The 13,901-nt window shown below is 39.9% G+C and overlaps 1 protein-coding gene across 1 annotated transcript; it reads right to left on the bottom strand.

Annotated features, from left to right (window-relative positions):
* Positions 1-12,664: 12,664 nt before the first annotated feature.
* On the bottom strand, positions 12,665-13,606 carry LOC109921315 (gap junction alpha-10 protein-like). The gene has a single exon (XM_020521340.2). It carries the CDS (start codon positions 13,604-13,606, stop codon positions 12,665-12,667), a length of 942 nt encoding a protein of 313 aa, XP_020376929.2.
* Positions 13,607-13,901: the final 295 nt, after the last annotated feature.

The raw sequence follows: 13,901 nt of genomic DNA on the forward strand, positions 1-13,901 counted from the left end.
ATATCCATCACAATCCCAATGACTCTCCAAAGTTACTTTGGATTCTCGCAGCCTGCTTCCTGCAAAGATTCCATTCCATTCTCCCAATTTCTCCATCTCTGCGATATCTGATTAGATGCTGACACTTTCCACCAGCTGCCTCAACATGACGTCCTTTATCTTCAACTGTGGATTCCCCCCACTGTGGTTGACAGAGCCTTCAGCCGTGTCTAATCCATTATTTGAACTTCTGGCCTCACCACTTCCCCTCCTTCCCAGAACACTTGTCCTCACTTTCCACCCCACTAGTCTCCACATTCAAAAGATCACCCATTCACTTCCACCCTCCTCACTGTCCAAGGCCCCACATTCACCTTCCACATGAAGCACGTCTCACTTATACTTAGATCATAAGGCTGATTGATATAGGAGCAGAATTAGGTCATTTGGCCCATCAAGTCTACTCTGCCATTCAATCGTGGCTGATATATTTCTTAAACCCATTCTCCTGTCTTCTCCCTGTAACTTTTGATCCCCTTACTACTTGAGAATCTATATATCTCTGTCTTAAAGACACTCAATGATTTGGTCTCCACAGCCTTCTGTTGCAATACGTTCCACAGATTCACCACCTTCTGGCTGAAGAAATTCCTCCTCATTTCAGTTCTAAAAGGTTATCCCTTTACTCTGAGGCTGTGCCTCAGGTCCTAGTCTCTACTATTAGTGGAAACATCTTCTCCGCATCCACTCTATCCAGGTCTCTCAGTATTCTGTAAGTTCCAATGAGATCCCCCCTCATCCTTCTAAACTCCATTGAGTACAGACCCAGAGTTCCCAACCGCTCCCCATATGACAAGCTCTTCATTGCCAGGATCTTTTCTGTAAATCCCCTCCGAGGCCAGCACACCCTTTTTTAGATATGGGGCCCCAAACTGCTCACAATATTCCAAATGCGGTCTGACCAGAGCCTTGGGCAGCCTCAGCAGTAGATCCCTGTTCTTATATTCTAGCCCTCCTGAAATGAATACTAATATTTGCCTTCCTAACCGCCAACTGAGCCTGCAAATAAATCTTAAGAGAATCCTAAGCCCCTTTATGCTTCAGATTTCTGAAGCCTTTCCCCACTTAGAAAATAGTCTACACCATTTTTCTTTCTACCAAAGTGCATAACTTCACATTTTCACACATTGTGTTCCACCCACCATTTCTTTGCCCACTCTCCTAGCCTGGCCAAGTCTGCAGCCTCCCCACTTTCTCAACACTATCTGCCCGTCCACCTATCTTTGTGCCATCTGCAAACTTAGAAACAATGCCATCAGTTCCTTCATTCAGATCGTTAATGTATAATATGAATAGTTGTGGTCCCAACACTGACCTCTGTGGATCTCAATAAGTTACCGGCTACCATCTTGAAAAGACCCCTTTATCCCGACTCTCTGCTTTCTGCCAGTCAGCCAATCCACTATCCATGCAAATACCTTGGTCCTAACTCTGATCTTATTTAGCAGCCTCTTGTGTGGCACTTTATCAAAGGCCTTCTGGAAATCCAAATAGATCATGTCCACTTGTCTTTCCTTTACCTAACTTGCTTATTACTTTCTCAAAGATCCTAACAGATTTGTCAGGCATGACCTCCAAGCTGACGAAGCTGTGCTGACTCAGCCCTATTTTACCATGCACTTCTAAGTATTCCTCAATCGCATCTTTAATAATCTAACTAAAATCTTACCAATAGTTTAGGTCAGGCTGACCAGCTTGTAGTTTCCTGTCCTCTACCTCCCACTCTTCTAAAACAGGGGTGTTGCATTAGCCATTTTCCTGTCCTCTGGACACCCCATGATTCCAGTGAATCTCGAAAGATCACCACCAATGCCTCCTCAATCTCCTGAGCTATCTCCTTCAGAACCCTGGGATGCAGTTCCTCAGGTCCAGGTGATTTTTCCACCTTCAGATTTCTCAACTTGCCCGTAAGCTTCTCCTTAGTAATGACAACTACACTTAACTCTGCCTCGACTCTCCTGAAGTTCTGGAATGCTAGGGTGCATATCCTTGGATATTTAGTTCTTTCAATCTAGACTACTATATTTGCTCCTCACAATGCAGTCTCCTTTACATTACCGAGACCTTTGTTCTGTCCATAGGAACAACCTGAACCTTTCAGTTGCTTGCCATTTCAATAAACCCCCTTGCTCTAATGCTAACATTTCTGTCCTGGGCCTGCTGCAATGTTCCAAAAAAGCACAACACAAGCTCAAGGAACAACATTTCACTTTCTGTTTAGGCACTTTATAGCCTCATGGCCTCAATATTGAATTCAACAACTTCAGAAACCAGTAACTTTATGCCTGTCGTCTATTATTCTTACATTGTCTTCATCAGCCCTTCCCCTATAACTGTACCATGTTTGTGTCTTGTTTACTTTGCAATTAGTAGCAAGGACTCATTCTCTCCCTTTCACACCTTAATTTACACCTATTTTACATCTGTTTTTTCTTTCTGTACTATTCACCCCTTGGTTTTTCTCACGGGGCCTCTGTAACATCTGTTCTCTTCCTCCTCTGCATCTGTATATATTATAGAAATGAATGTCTTTTCCAATACTTTCAGTCCTGAAAATGTCATATCGGACTCAAAACTGTCAAAATCTGTTTCTCTCTCAACAGATGCTGCAGGATCCACTGAGTTTTTTCCATGGTCTCTGTGTTTGCTGCCAGCCTCACTAGTCTGTTTACAGACCACTCCAATTTTGTCAAAATCTCCACAATACTTTTTGCTCATTAAATTACAAATAATGGTAGTTTGTTTTCAGGCTATGCAAATAAAAACAGTTGAGGAATGCAACAATCAGTTGTTACTCACAGGCTAAATTGCCAAATGTCAGAATTCAAATAAAAACCGAGAGAGCTGCGGATGCTGTGAATCAGGAACAAAAACAGAAGTTGCTGGAAAAGCTCAGCAGGTCTGGCAGCATCTGTGAAGAAAAAAATAGAGTTAACGTTTCAAGTCTGATGACCCTTCCTCAGAACTGATGGTGGCTGGGAAAGTGTCAGTTTATATGCAGAAAATAAAGAGGGGGCAATGGGGTAGGGAGTAAACGATAGGATAAAGCTTAAAGAGAGAGAAGAGCAGTTGGAAGACAAAGAGTTGATAATGATCAGGCTAGGAGGGTGAATAATTGTTAACGGGGACTATTAGTGACTAATAACAGGGGGTGTGTAATAGCAGGCAATGTGGTAACAAGGCCTAGTGTGTGGGGTAGGGGGCTGGGGGCATGGGAGAGTTCAGGCCCTAAAATTATTCAACTCAATATTATGACTGGAGGGCTGCAGGGTCCCCAAGTGGAAAATGAGGTGTTGTTCTTCCAGCTTGCGCTGAGGTTCACTGGAACACTGCAGCAAGCCAGAGACAGAGATGTTGGCCAGGGAGCAGGGTGTGTTAAAGTGGCCGGCAACAGTAGTTCAGGGTCTTTTTTGTGAGCAGAACATAGATGTTCTGCGAAGCGGTCACCCAGTCAACGCTTTGTTTCCCCAATGTAGAGGAGACCACATTGTGAGCAGCGAATGCAGTAGACTAGATTCTGGGAAGTGCAGGTGAAGTGTTGCTTCACCTGGAAGGTATGTTTGGGCCCTAGGATACTGGGGAGGGAGGAGGTAAATGGGCAGGTGTTGCACCTTCACCGATTACAGTGGAAGGTGCCGTAGGGCTGTGGGGAGGTGTTGGGGGTGAAGGAAGTGTGGACCAGGGTGTCCCGGAGGGAACAGTCCCAGCGGAAGGCAGACAAGGGAGGGAAATATGTGTCTGGTGGTGGCATCTTGCTGGAGGTGGCAGAAATGGTGTCTGATGATCTTCTCAATGTGGATGCTGGTGGGATGGTAGGAAAGGACAAGGGGAACCTTATCGCTGTTGCGGGAGGGAAGAGAGGGGGTGAGAGCGGAAGTGCGGGAGATGGGTCAGATCCTGTTGAGGGCCCTGTCGACCACGGTGCTGGGGAATCCTCAGTTGAGGAAGAAGGTAGACATTTCGGAGGCTCCCTTGTTGAAGTTGGCCTCACCTGAACATATACGGCAGAGACGGAGGAACCGAGAGAATGGGATGGAGTCTTTACAGGAAGTAGGGTGTGAGGATGTATAGTTCAGGTAGCTGTGGGAGTAAGTGGGTTTGTAGTGGATATTAGTGGCCAGTCTATGCCCGGAAATGGAAACAGAAATGTCAAGGAAGGGGAGGGAGGAGTCAGAGATAGAAGTCAAATAATTTGCAAGTTGATTACAGTTTACAGACCTCTACAAACTTAATTAGATCACTTCATGCAAATATCAAAGTATAGTTTTAAACAATTGCACTTTATTATATCAGTCCATCTGCTTTCTTTCCTATTATATCACTCATTTCACCACATGGGTCACAAAACATATTTCCTATGTGTTGACTGACTGATTGCCTTCCTGTCAGTCTCTTGTTCTTTTAGTATCATGTCCATGGCATCTTGGAGCTCTGCTGTAAGTTATGTTTCTGCTACTGCACAATGTATTTCGTATTGCCCCCTTTGGTAACGTGCATTTTCCTCTGAAGTGTTGCTCTGAGTCTTTAACCACTGCTGTATAGATAGATTTCATTTCTTCTTAGTCAGCAATTTCCTGGAAGAGTGTTTCAACTAGATATCTCACTGATCTGTCTCAAAACAGGGACAATTGTAAAGATGTTTTCCCCAAACGTTATCTGAATTGGAAATTTGCTCTCAGCATTAGTAGTTTCTTCCAAATTGGTTCTCATTCTTTTGTTACAATATGACAATTGTTTATTCTGATTTTTATGTTTTGAATAATAGGAATGTCATGAGTAGGAAATTTCACTTGCAGTTATTGTGATATATAGGCTGATTAAACACGCACAAAAAAGGGGGCTGATTAGATTTGCCACTTTTATTTTGAGGTTTCTTAAGGTGAAGTACATCAAGCAATTTGCAACTTTCATCATTACATAGACTTATCGACTGTTTGAGTGAGCAGAAAGTTAAAGGCAAGCAAATGGTGTGGATCTTATTAAATATTTCACAGATTAAAAACTAAGCAACATGATTTAATAAGTTCTCATATAAGCTTTTATGTCTTGGCATTTGGGACTTAGGTAATTGCCTTTTCTGTTGCTTCACTATGGGACTGCATCTTCTGGAGGTCTTTAGTGCAGTCAGAAATTTCCACATTTTTATGGGTTGAATCATCCTCTCATTTTTTCATGATGGAAGAAAGTTCCAGAAGCATGCTCTGAAAGGGAAACGGTATTAATGAAAAATGCATTTTTAACATTTATGAATAAATTTAGGAAGAAATATAGAATTCTACAATTTCACAGCACAAAAGGAGGCAATCTGGCTCATACTATCCGTGTGTGCACTTTTTATACTGTTATGGGCTGTGGACATCAAGGCCAACATTTGTTGCCCATCCCTAATTGTCCTTGAGAAAGTTTTTCATCTTAAACCATGGGCGTGGTGTAAATATATCCACTGTACTGTTAGACAGGGAACTCCAGGACTTTGATACCCAGGCAATGAAAAAATGACAATACAGTTCCACGTCAGGGTGGTATGTAGCTCGGAGGTGATCTGCTGTTGGTACTGTTCCCTTGCATTTGCTGCTCTTTTCCTTCTAGGTGTAAGAGGTTGTAGGTTGGAAAATGTTGTTGAAAGCACCTTCTGAGTTGTTCCTTTTTGAACGCAGTACACACTGCTGCCACTTTATGTAGTGGAGGAGGGAGTGAATGTTTAATCTGGGGGACAGGGTGCTAGTCAAGGAGGCTGCTTTGTCCTGTATGGTGTTGAGCTTATTAAATGTTGTTGGAACTGCACTCATCCAGGCAAGTGGAAAGTATTCCATTACACTCCTGGCTACGTCTAGTAGATGGTGAACAGGATTTGGGGAATCAGGAAGTGAGTTATTCACGTCAGGATATGCAACCTCTGACCTGATCTAGCAGCCTCAGCATTTATATAGTTGGTCCAGTTCAGTTTCTGGTCAATAGTATCCCCAAGGATGTTGATTGCGGGGGCATCAGTGATGGTAGTAAAAACAAAATAAAGCATACGAATGTGAAGGAGACATGGTTAGACTCTCATTGGAATTGTCTGGCAAATGTTACTTACTACTTATCAGCCCAAGCTTGGACATTGTCCAGGCTTCCCCATCTGAGCTGTAGCAATTGATACCGAGTGTTGTGAAATAATGAGCAAGCATCCTCAATACTGACCTTCTGATGGAAGGAGGGTCATTGAAATAGCTGAAGATGATTGGGTGAAAAGACACTACCCTGACAAATGCCTTCAGTGATGTCCTGGAACTGAGAATGATCCAAAGACTTATCCAATTAGTTCTAATTCTCTACTCTTTCTTTACAGGTTTTCATTTTCTTTTCAAATTTTCAAATTTTAGTATTGAAACTGTTTCCACAACCCTTTTTATCATACATTCCAGATTCTGACCACTTATTTGGCATCGTAATTTCGCCTACTTTTGATTATTTCCCCAATTTTCTTTAAATCATCCAACTAAAACTTCTAATGATCCAATTGCCATATTAATTAGAATTCAGGTTTCTTGAATACTTAACTGGATCATTGCAAAGTATTTTGTCATGCTCACTTGTAGTGTTGTGTTCAATTCCAACTTTTCATATTGTCTAATACGTAGATATAGTTGCAGATATTTTTCCCCATTTTTCAAATGGACAAATTTGTTGAGTTAAATTGTGGCAAGACATCATAAAGAGAAGCCTTACTTTACTGTTTAACCAGACCACTGTAAGATGATCAAAGATACTTGTTTAAATTACACCACATGTTCGAAATTTAAATTAGTCCAACACTTGCAAACACAGGTGATCATTTTACTATACTTTTCAAAATCTCCTATACGTATTTTCTTCAATGGGATACGAGACTGATATTCTTATTCATGAATAATAAATTAGATTTGTTTATTAAACTTTTAAAATTATTACAATAAAATCACATTTTGGAAAATATTCTAAGACTAAAAGACCTAAGGAGCTATATTGTTTATTTTTAAGACTGATTGATTGTTTTAAATGAAAGAATGCTGTAGTATAAGATTGTGCAGTAGGATTAATTTTAATCATTTTCCTGAAAGTGACTAACTGCCCATAATTCAACACATTTTCAAGTAAACCTTCATTTTAAACTAACATTGTGATGGCTGACATTGTGACTGAACACCCAATTTTACACCTTTAAAGGAAAAATCTATAGTCCCTTTCATATGTTTCTACCGTTATTCTGATGGGCTGAAAATTATGCCAGTATGTAGATATATTTTTGGGATCTTGAAAGGAATGGACCCTCCACTTGCTACTCGCAAGGGGTTAGGACGGCAACATTCAGTGCTGGGAATTCTACATTCCCAATCTAACAATAACAAGTCAAATCATTTGTAACCAGGTCACCAAATGTTGTATATATGTCCACCAGGGTTTCAGATTGAGATTCAGAATGTCTCTAACCATGGTCTCCCCTATTATTCCCACCACCACAGTCACCTCATTTGAACTATGAAGGGTTCATTGGAATGTGAAATACCAAGTTTGGCATGTTATGTAATTGGACCTTGCTCACCTCTATGATACTCAGAACTGACAAGCCATCCACAAGAAATTGTCTTAGCCAACTGAAAAGTGGTCAGCGATTTCTGCAGCTCTGTGTTATTACCCTGATCTTCTCTTCCCTTAGCTAGTTGCTTTGACTGTTCTCAGCTGCTCATCTCCACTCCCCTCCCGCCCTACCTCACACAACCACCAACCTCAGTATCCACATATTGTCAACTAAAAAATCAAACTATACAAATAAATAAACTCCCCCACTTTTGTGATGCAAAAACAGAAATTGTTGGAAAAAACTTAGCAGGTCTGACAACATCTGTGGAGAGAAAGCAGAGTGAACATTTCAGGTCCAGTGACCCTTCTTCTGAATTCAGATTCACTTTCGTGACTTATGTAACCAAAATATTCCAGACAGAGGCTGAGTATGGATACTTCCCTGAGCAGCCAGTCTTCCTCAACCTCTACCCTACTTGCAACATATTCATTGCAATCAACGAAAGTAAATGCTGATCTGACAGTATTGGCAGTTATTGCAAAGCTGACCTTTCACGTTTGCACCATAACCAGCTTCACAGCTGACCTTGCAAAATTTCTGTGTGCCAGCAATTATTTTAATGGCATACTGATTCGCCATATTCAAAACACTTCCAGATCTCTCACTTCAGCTTGGCAATGCAAATTGAGTATCTGGCCACTCAGCAGGTTGTCTCTGAGTCACCAGGAGGAGTCCAGTCAGTTACCATACAAAGGAACATCTACACTTCCAAGCGCACAAAACAGTAAGCAACATATCCCCAGCGAAGGTGGGGGTTTTACACTCCCGATTAAGCAAGTTTTACGAAAACTTGTTATATTAGATGGCAGTGGTTTGTTTCACAGGGCATCATCAATGCAAGTATTTAAAAAAGGAGCTTGATAAGTTCCGGCATGTGGTAAGCCCCTCTATATGCAGAAGGCAGACAAGGTGATTGAAAAAATGTTTCCAGTCACCATGAACCCTCAGACCTAGCTAACTCACCTTTATAGATCGGAGAGGAATTTCCCTACAGTTCATAATAATATTACAATTTGGTCTTATTATAGTAAAGTAGGCCATACTACCGCAAATCTTTATTGGTTCCATTATCTCCCAGTCAGTTTTCAATCCAAAAAGATGATCATACGCCTCTGCATGTCATAGACTCTTGATGTGTATTTAATTAATTCTATTCTCTGACTGAGGCCTCTCAGGCTGTCCATCATTGAAGTAACTGTGGTTATGGAGGAGTGAATCACTGTCTTTCATTTACAGGCACCTAATGCTACACTTCTGTGAGCATGCATTCAGTGGTATTTCCTAATATTTGAATTTACCATTTCAAAATCTACAAAGTAGTCACTGGAAATTCTTTTAAAGGCTATACTTACCATTGACATTCTACGACTTGGTGGAGGAGGGCTAACAGGTGGACTCTCTTTATGTTTTGACTCAGAACTAGAGACGTTTGTGGAATCTGGACTTTCAGGTTGACTGGCCAATGTGCTTTCCAAAACCATTTTTGATTTAGACCCAGTGCAGCTGATCTTCCTGACAGTGGAATCTTGAATACTAGCATGATCTTCCAAATAGTCTTTGTAAGAAGTGACTTGGCTCTGTTGGCGAATCGTATTAAGAGCAGGGACTGAGTTTTCCATTTGACATGATGGGTATGTTGGTGGCTTAATCTGTTCCAATGCGTTATCAATACTATGGCTGGATTTTGATGCAATGCCATTTTGTTGGGATTTTTTAGAGGCACAATCGCCACTGGATGAGAGATTCTGAATGTGTAATGTGTGATGAGTGTGCCTCATTTGATTTGATTGCTCATCAAAATGCTCATCATGATGCTGTCTAGTGTGTTGCTCTTGGTCTTGTTGATATTGATCCATTAAGCTGTCTCTTCCAGCCTGTTCAATTGGTCCTTAAAATAATAAACAAAAATGTTAGCCACATATCTGAGTTCAGTTAAAATGCATTTGCTCGCATGCAATGGGTTGTTTATTTAAAGTGTACATGTTTGTTAGACAAGACTGTTATAATTCTGTGAAAATATGTAACAACGCTATACTGCTTGTGTATTTGCATGCCAATTGATCTATTTAACTGTTACAATATATTGTTCAAAATTCATGCTAATCTGTAGGCGAAAGCAGCAATGCTACAAATGAACAGTCAAGTAAAAGCAAGGTATCGTGGATGTTGGAGATGTGAAATAAAAACAGAAAATACTGGAGAAACTCTACAGGTCTGGCATCATCCATGAAAAGAGAAACAAAGTTAATGTTCTGAATCAAATATACATTTTTTCCAGTGTTCTGACTCAGTCAGAGTCATTGGACTCGAAATGTAACTCTGTCTCTCTCTCTCTCTATCTTTCCACTGATGCTGCCAGACATTCTGAGTTTTTCCAGCATTTTCTATTTTTTTTATCGTTGCAAATGAGCAGGTTATTACAATTTAATTTGATGCTGAAAACATTATTGGTTAATAATGTAGAGATGACCGGTTATCAATTGACATTTTTAAAACAATAATATCTATTCTTAATTTGAAATAGTTTAATTTAAATCAAGTTGATCTCCTCTTTTCATAAGGTCTCACATCCATACAAAACAACTCTGCAAGTCAAGCTCTTTCATTCAAATGCTAGCGCATATAGGTTTAAGGTGAAAGGGGGAAAGTATAAAGGAAATGTGCAAGTTTTTTATGTAGAGCCTGGTAGATGCCTGGAAAATATTGCCAGGGGAGGTGGTAAAAGCAGATACAATAACAACATTTAAGAGGCATTTAGACAGACATATGAACAGGCAGGGAACAGAGCAGTATGGACCATATGCAGGCAGATGAGATTAGTTTAGAATGGCATCATGATCAGCACAGACATGGTGGACCAAATTTCCTGTTCCTGTGCTGTACTATTCTGTTTTATGTTCTATATTAGTTCATTTGATAATCCTCCAAGCAAAAAGAAACTAATTTACTACTTTATTTACATTTTTAAAGTCATCCAGACTCCAACATATTGAAAAAAAGCAACTTTTTATGCTTGTTTTGATTGCTATACGTTCATTATATGTTAAATTAAGCCTTTTTATGCTGTTATCCTTTTTCCATTTATTTAATTACATACAATGTTATGTATTTAAAATGTTATATACCAATTTATTAATGCTTCTATTAATAAAGGCGAAGATGTTGTCTGCTCATTTAACTGCCCTTCCAGCCTGTTCTGTCATTTTTAATGGTTTTTGTACATATACATATCCATCCTACTACCTGAACTCCTGAACTCCCTTTAAAATGGTATCCTTTATTTCACATTGTTTCTCCATGGCTCTTTCCCACCAAAATAAATCACCCCACATGTCTCTGAATTAAATTTAAACTGTCATTTGTTCCACGCAATTTATTAAGTTGTCTATGTCCTGCAAAGTTCCACATGATGTTCTTCACAATTGACCTTTCTCTAAGTTCCTTATCATCCGCAAGCTTTGAAACTGTGTCCTGCACACCAGGAAGATACAATTTATATCAGGAAGAACTAGGATCCAAATACTGATCCCTGGGAAATGCCAGTTCAAATCTTTCTCTGGTCCCAAAAGTATTTGTTAACCACTATTCTCTGTTTCCTATTCACACAGCCAATTTCATAGCCATGTTATTCCTGTAATTTTTATTTCATGAGCTATGGCTTTGTTCACAAATATTTGTCAAATCACTTTAACAAATGTCTTTTGGATGTCTGAGTACAATACATCGATTCTAGAGTCATAGAGTATCACAGCACAGAAAGAAATTCTCTCTGTTTCCTGCTCGTTACTGTTCAGTTAAACAAAGTTTTCCCTTAACAAATCCATACTGGCTCTCTTTAATTAATTACTATTTGTCTAAATGACTATTAACTTTGTCCGAACCTATTGTTTCTAGAAGCTTCCTTACCATTGAGGTTAGACTGAGTAGCTTGCCGTTACTGAGCTATCTTACACCATTGCTTTTCAGTATGAGGAAATAGCAAATTATACATATGTATTATAATGTATATTCTTATATATGATCATTATTAGGATCTCAAGAATAAATGTTTTTTATACTTAAATCCAGTAACAGTGAAAAAGATCATAATTTGTTGACATTAAAATCTTTTTATACTATGTGAGGTTAACTTGTTCACAACAGCTCCACACTTTTATTTTCCCATTCCTTCAACATTTTTATGCTAATTTTTATACTCCCTTTTCTGTTTTTTGAAAGTGCTGACTCCTTCATGTGAGCGCTTAACCCACAGGCAATAGCTAATTAAACATGAACAGACATGTCTGTACACAATGTCCAAACTTTGCTCTATTAGCTGGAGTCTCATTCACTTCTGCAAACTAGTTTGGTCTCTCCCCGAGCCACTAGTGATTTATGATTAATTGGGACTCTCGATGAATCAACAATTTCATTTGTAAATAAAAATCCGCAATAGGTGTAGTTAGTTATCTGGTCATTCATGCCAGATAATCAAATTATGATGAAAGACAAAGTTTGAATATTTTGCATTAATCCGTGATTGTTAAGTCAATATACACTTAAAATGCATTCACCTGTATTTTCTATTGAATGTTTAAACTGTTAAGTGTTTAAACTGCAGTGACCTACAGTGTCACACTTGGCAGTGATTTCTCTTGGCACTGCTTTAATCTATGGATGCTGAGGTTAATTATGGTTACTCCTGCCCTGTCTGAGATCAGTGGAATTACGCAAATTCAATATTTAAGTATTATAATTAAAAATCATTACCTAAAACAAGTTTTTAAAATATGATGAATTTAAAAATCTGTATCAAAAGTAGATTCTACACAACTCACTTAAATGAGTCATGGTTTTGCTTATTGCTTCACCAGCTTAGTTAAAGAATCAAACCAAATATCCCAGTGAATATTTGGAATCTAGAGTGTGCCAACTGAAGAACCTGTCTGGCGCTGTGTCAACTCCATTTCTTATTTTTCAGACTTTTAATTCGTTGATCTGAATATTGCATGCAGAAGAAATTGAATATGTATGTTTCTGACTCTAAATAATACAGGCCTCACCTTTAATCATGCTAAGAGACATCGGAGTCAAGAAAATAGGGACGTTTCCAAGATGTCCCTCCTGTTCTGGTAACAGCTTATAAGCACTGAGGGTCCTCGGGGCAGGTTTATCAGGCGAGGAGTTGGCTAAAATACAAACTTGCTGCACAACTGAGCTCTTCTTCGATTCGTACATGCTTACGTCTGACTCTAGGTAAAGCGCCTGTTTGATTTTTCTGATTCCTAGGTGAACGATTTCAAGTATATTCAAAAGCAAGGAAAAGGCAGCTATGCTGAGCATGAAGACAATGAAAATAGTCTTTTCTGTGGGCCTGGAAACGAAGCAATCCACAGTATTAGGACAGGGTGATCGGACACACTTGTAAAGGGGATCAAGTCCAAATCCGTACAGGAGATACTGGCCCACCATAAAACCAATCTCCATCACCAATCTGGTCAGGATCTGGAGGACGTAAGTGCGTAAAAGTGAACCTTGGAGAGGTGCCTTATTTACTTTGCGCTGCTCTTCCAACTTCCTCAGTTCTTTTTCCAGTCTTCTGTGCTCTTCCAGCTCCGGCTCCATCTCTTCCAGTTCGGCTCGAAGGTGGGCTTTCTTCCGCTGTCTTTCTTTCTCCAGTGCTCTCAGGCGATAGAGTGCGTGCCCCATATAAACCAAGGACGGCGAGGACACGAAGATGATCTGTAAGACCCAGTACCTAATGAGAGAAATGGGGAAGGCCTTGTCGTAGCAAACGTTCCTGCAGCCTGGTTGCTCTGTGTTGCAGATGAATTCAGCTTGTTCATCATCCCAAACATCTTCAGCAGCCACTCCAAGGACCAACATCCTGAAAATGAACAGGATCGTCAGCCAGATCTTCCCCAGAATGGTCGAGTGAACGTGTACCTCTTCCAAAACGCTTCCTAACAGATTCCAGTCACCCATATTCACAACTACATTTCTTCTTGCTTTGAAAACAATAAATGCCTCATCCTTTTCACCACTGAACCGTATCTATCAATTCTCGAATCCCAGGGTGTTCAATGTTGTTATCTCTATCTCCGCGTTTATTTGCTTATCGATCCTTTGGTCTAGGCTGTGTTTTTTTTAAATCATTAGTCGTCAATACTGCTGTACAAAGTATGTGATCCCTCCCACAGTCATTGCTGGTGGATATTCTGGCAGGGATTATCCACTGAACAATTGGCAAATCTGAGTTGTTTCAATAAACTGCCTCCAG

This window comes from Rhincodon typus, chromosome 5 (assembly GCF_021869965.1).
Source record: "Rhincodon typus isolate 14 chromosome 5, sRhiTyp1.1, whole genome shotgun sequence".
Classification (NCBI taxonomy): Eukaryota; Metazoa; Chordata; class Chondrichthyes; order Orectolobiformes; family Rhincodontidae; genus Rhincodon; species Rhincodon typus.

Bases quoted from the DNA above. Each gene is read 5' to 3' on its own strand.
- LOC109921315 (XM_020521340.2), bottom strand. From the start codon at position 13,606: ATGGGTGACTGGAATCTGTTAGGAAGCGTTTTGGAAGAGGTACACGTT.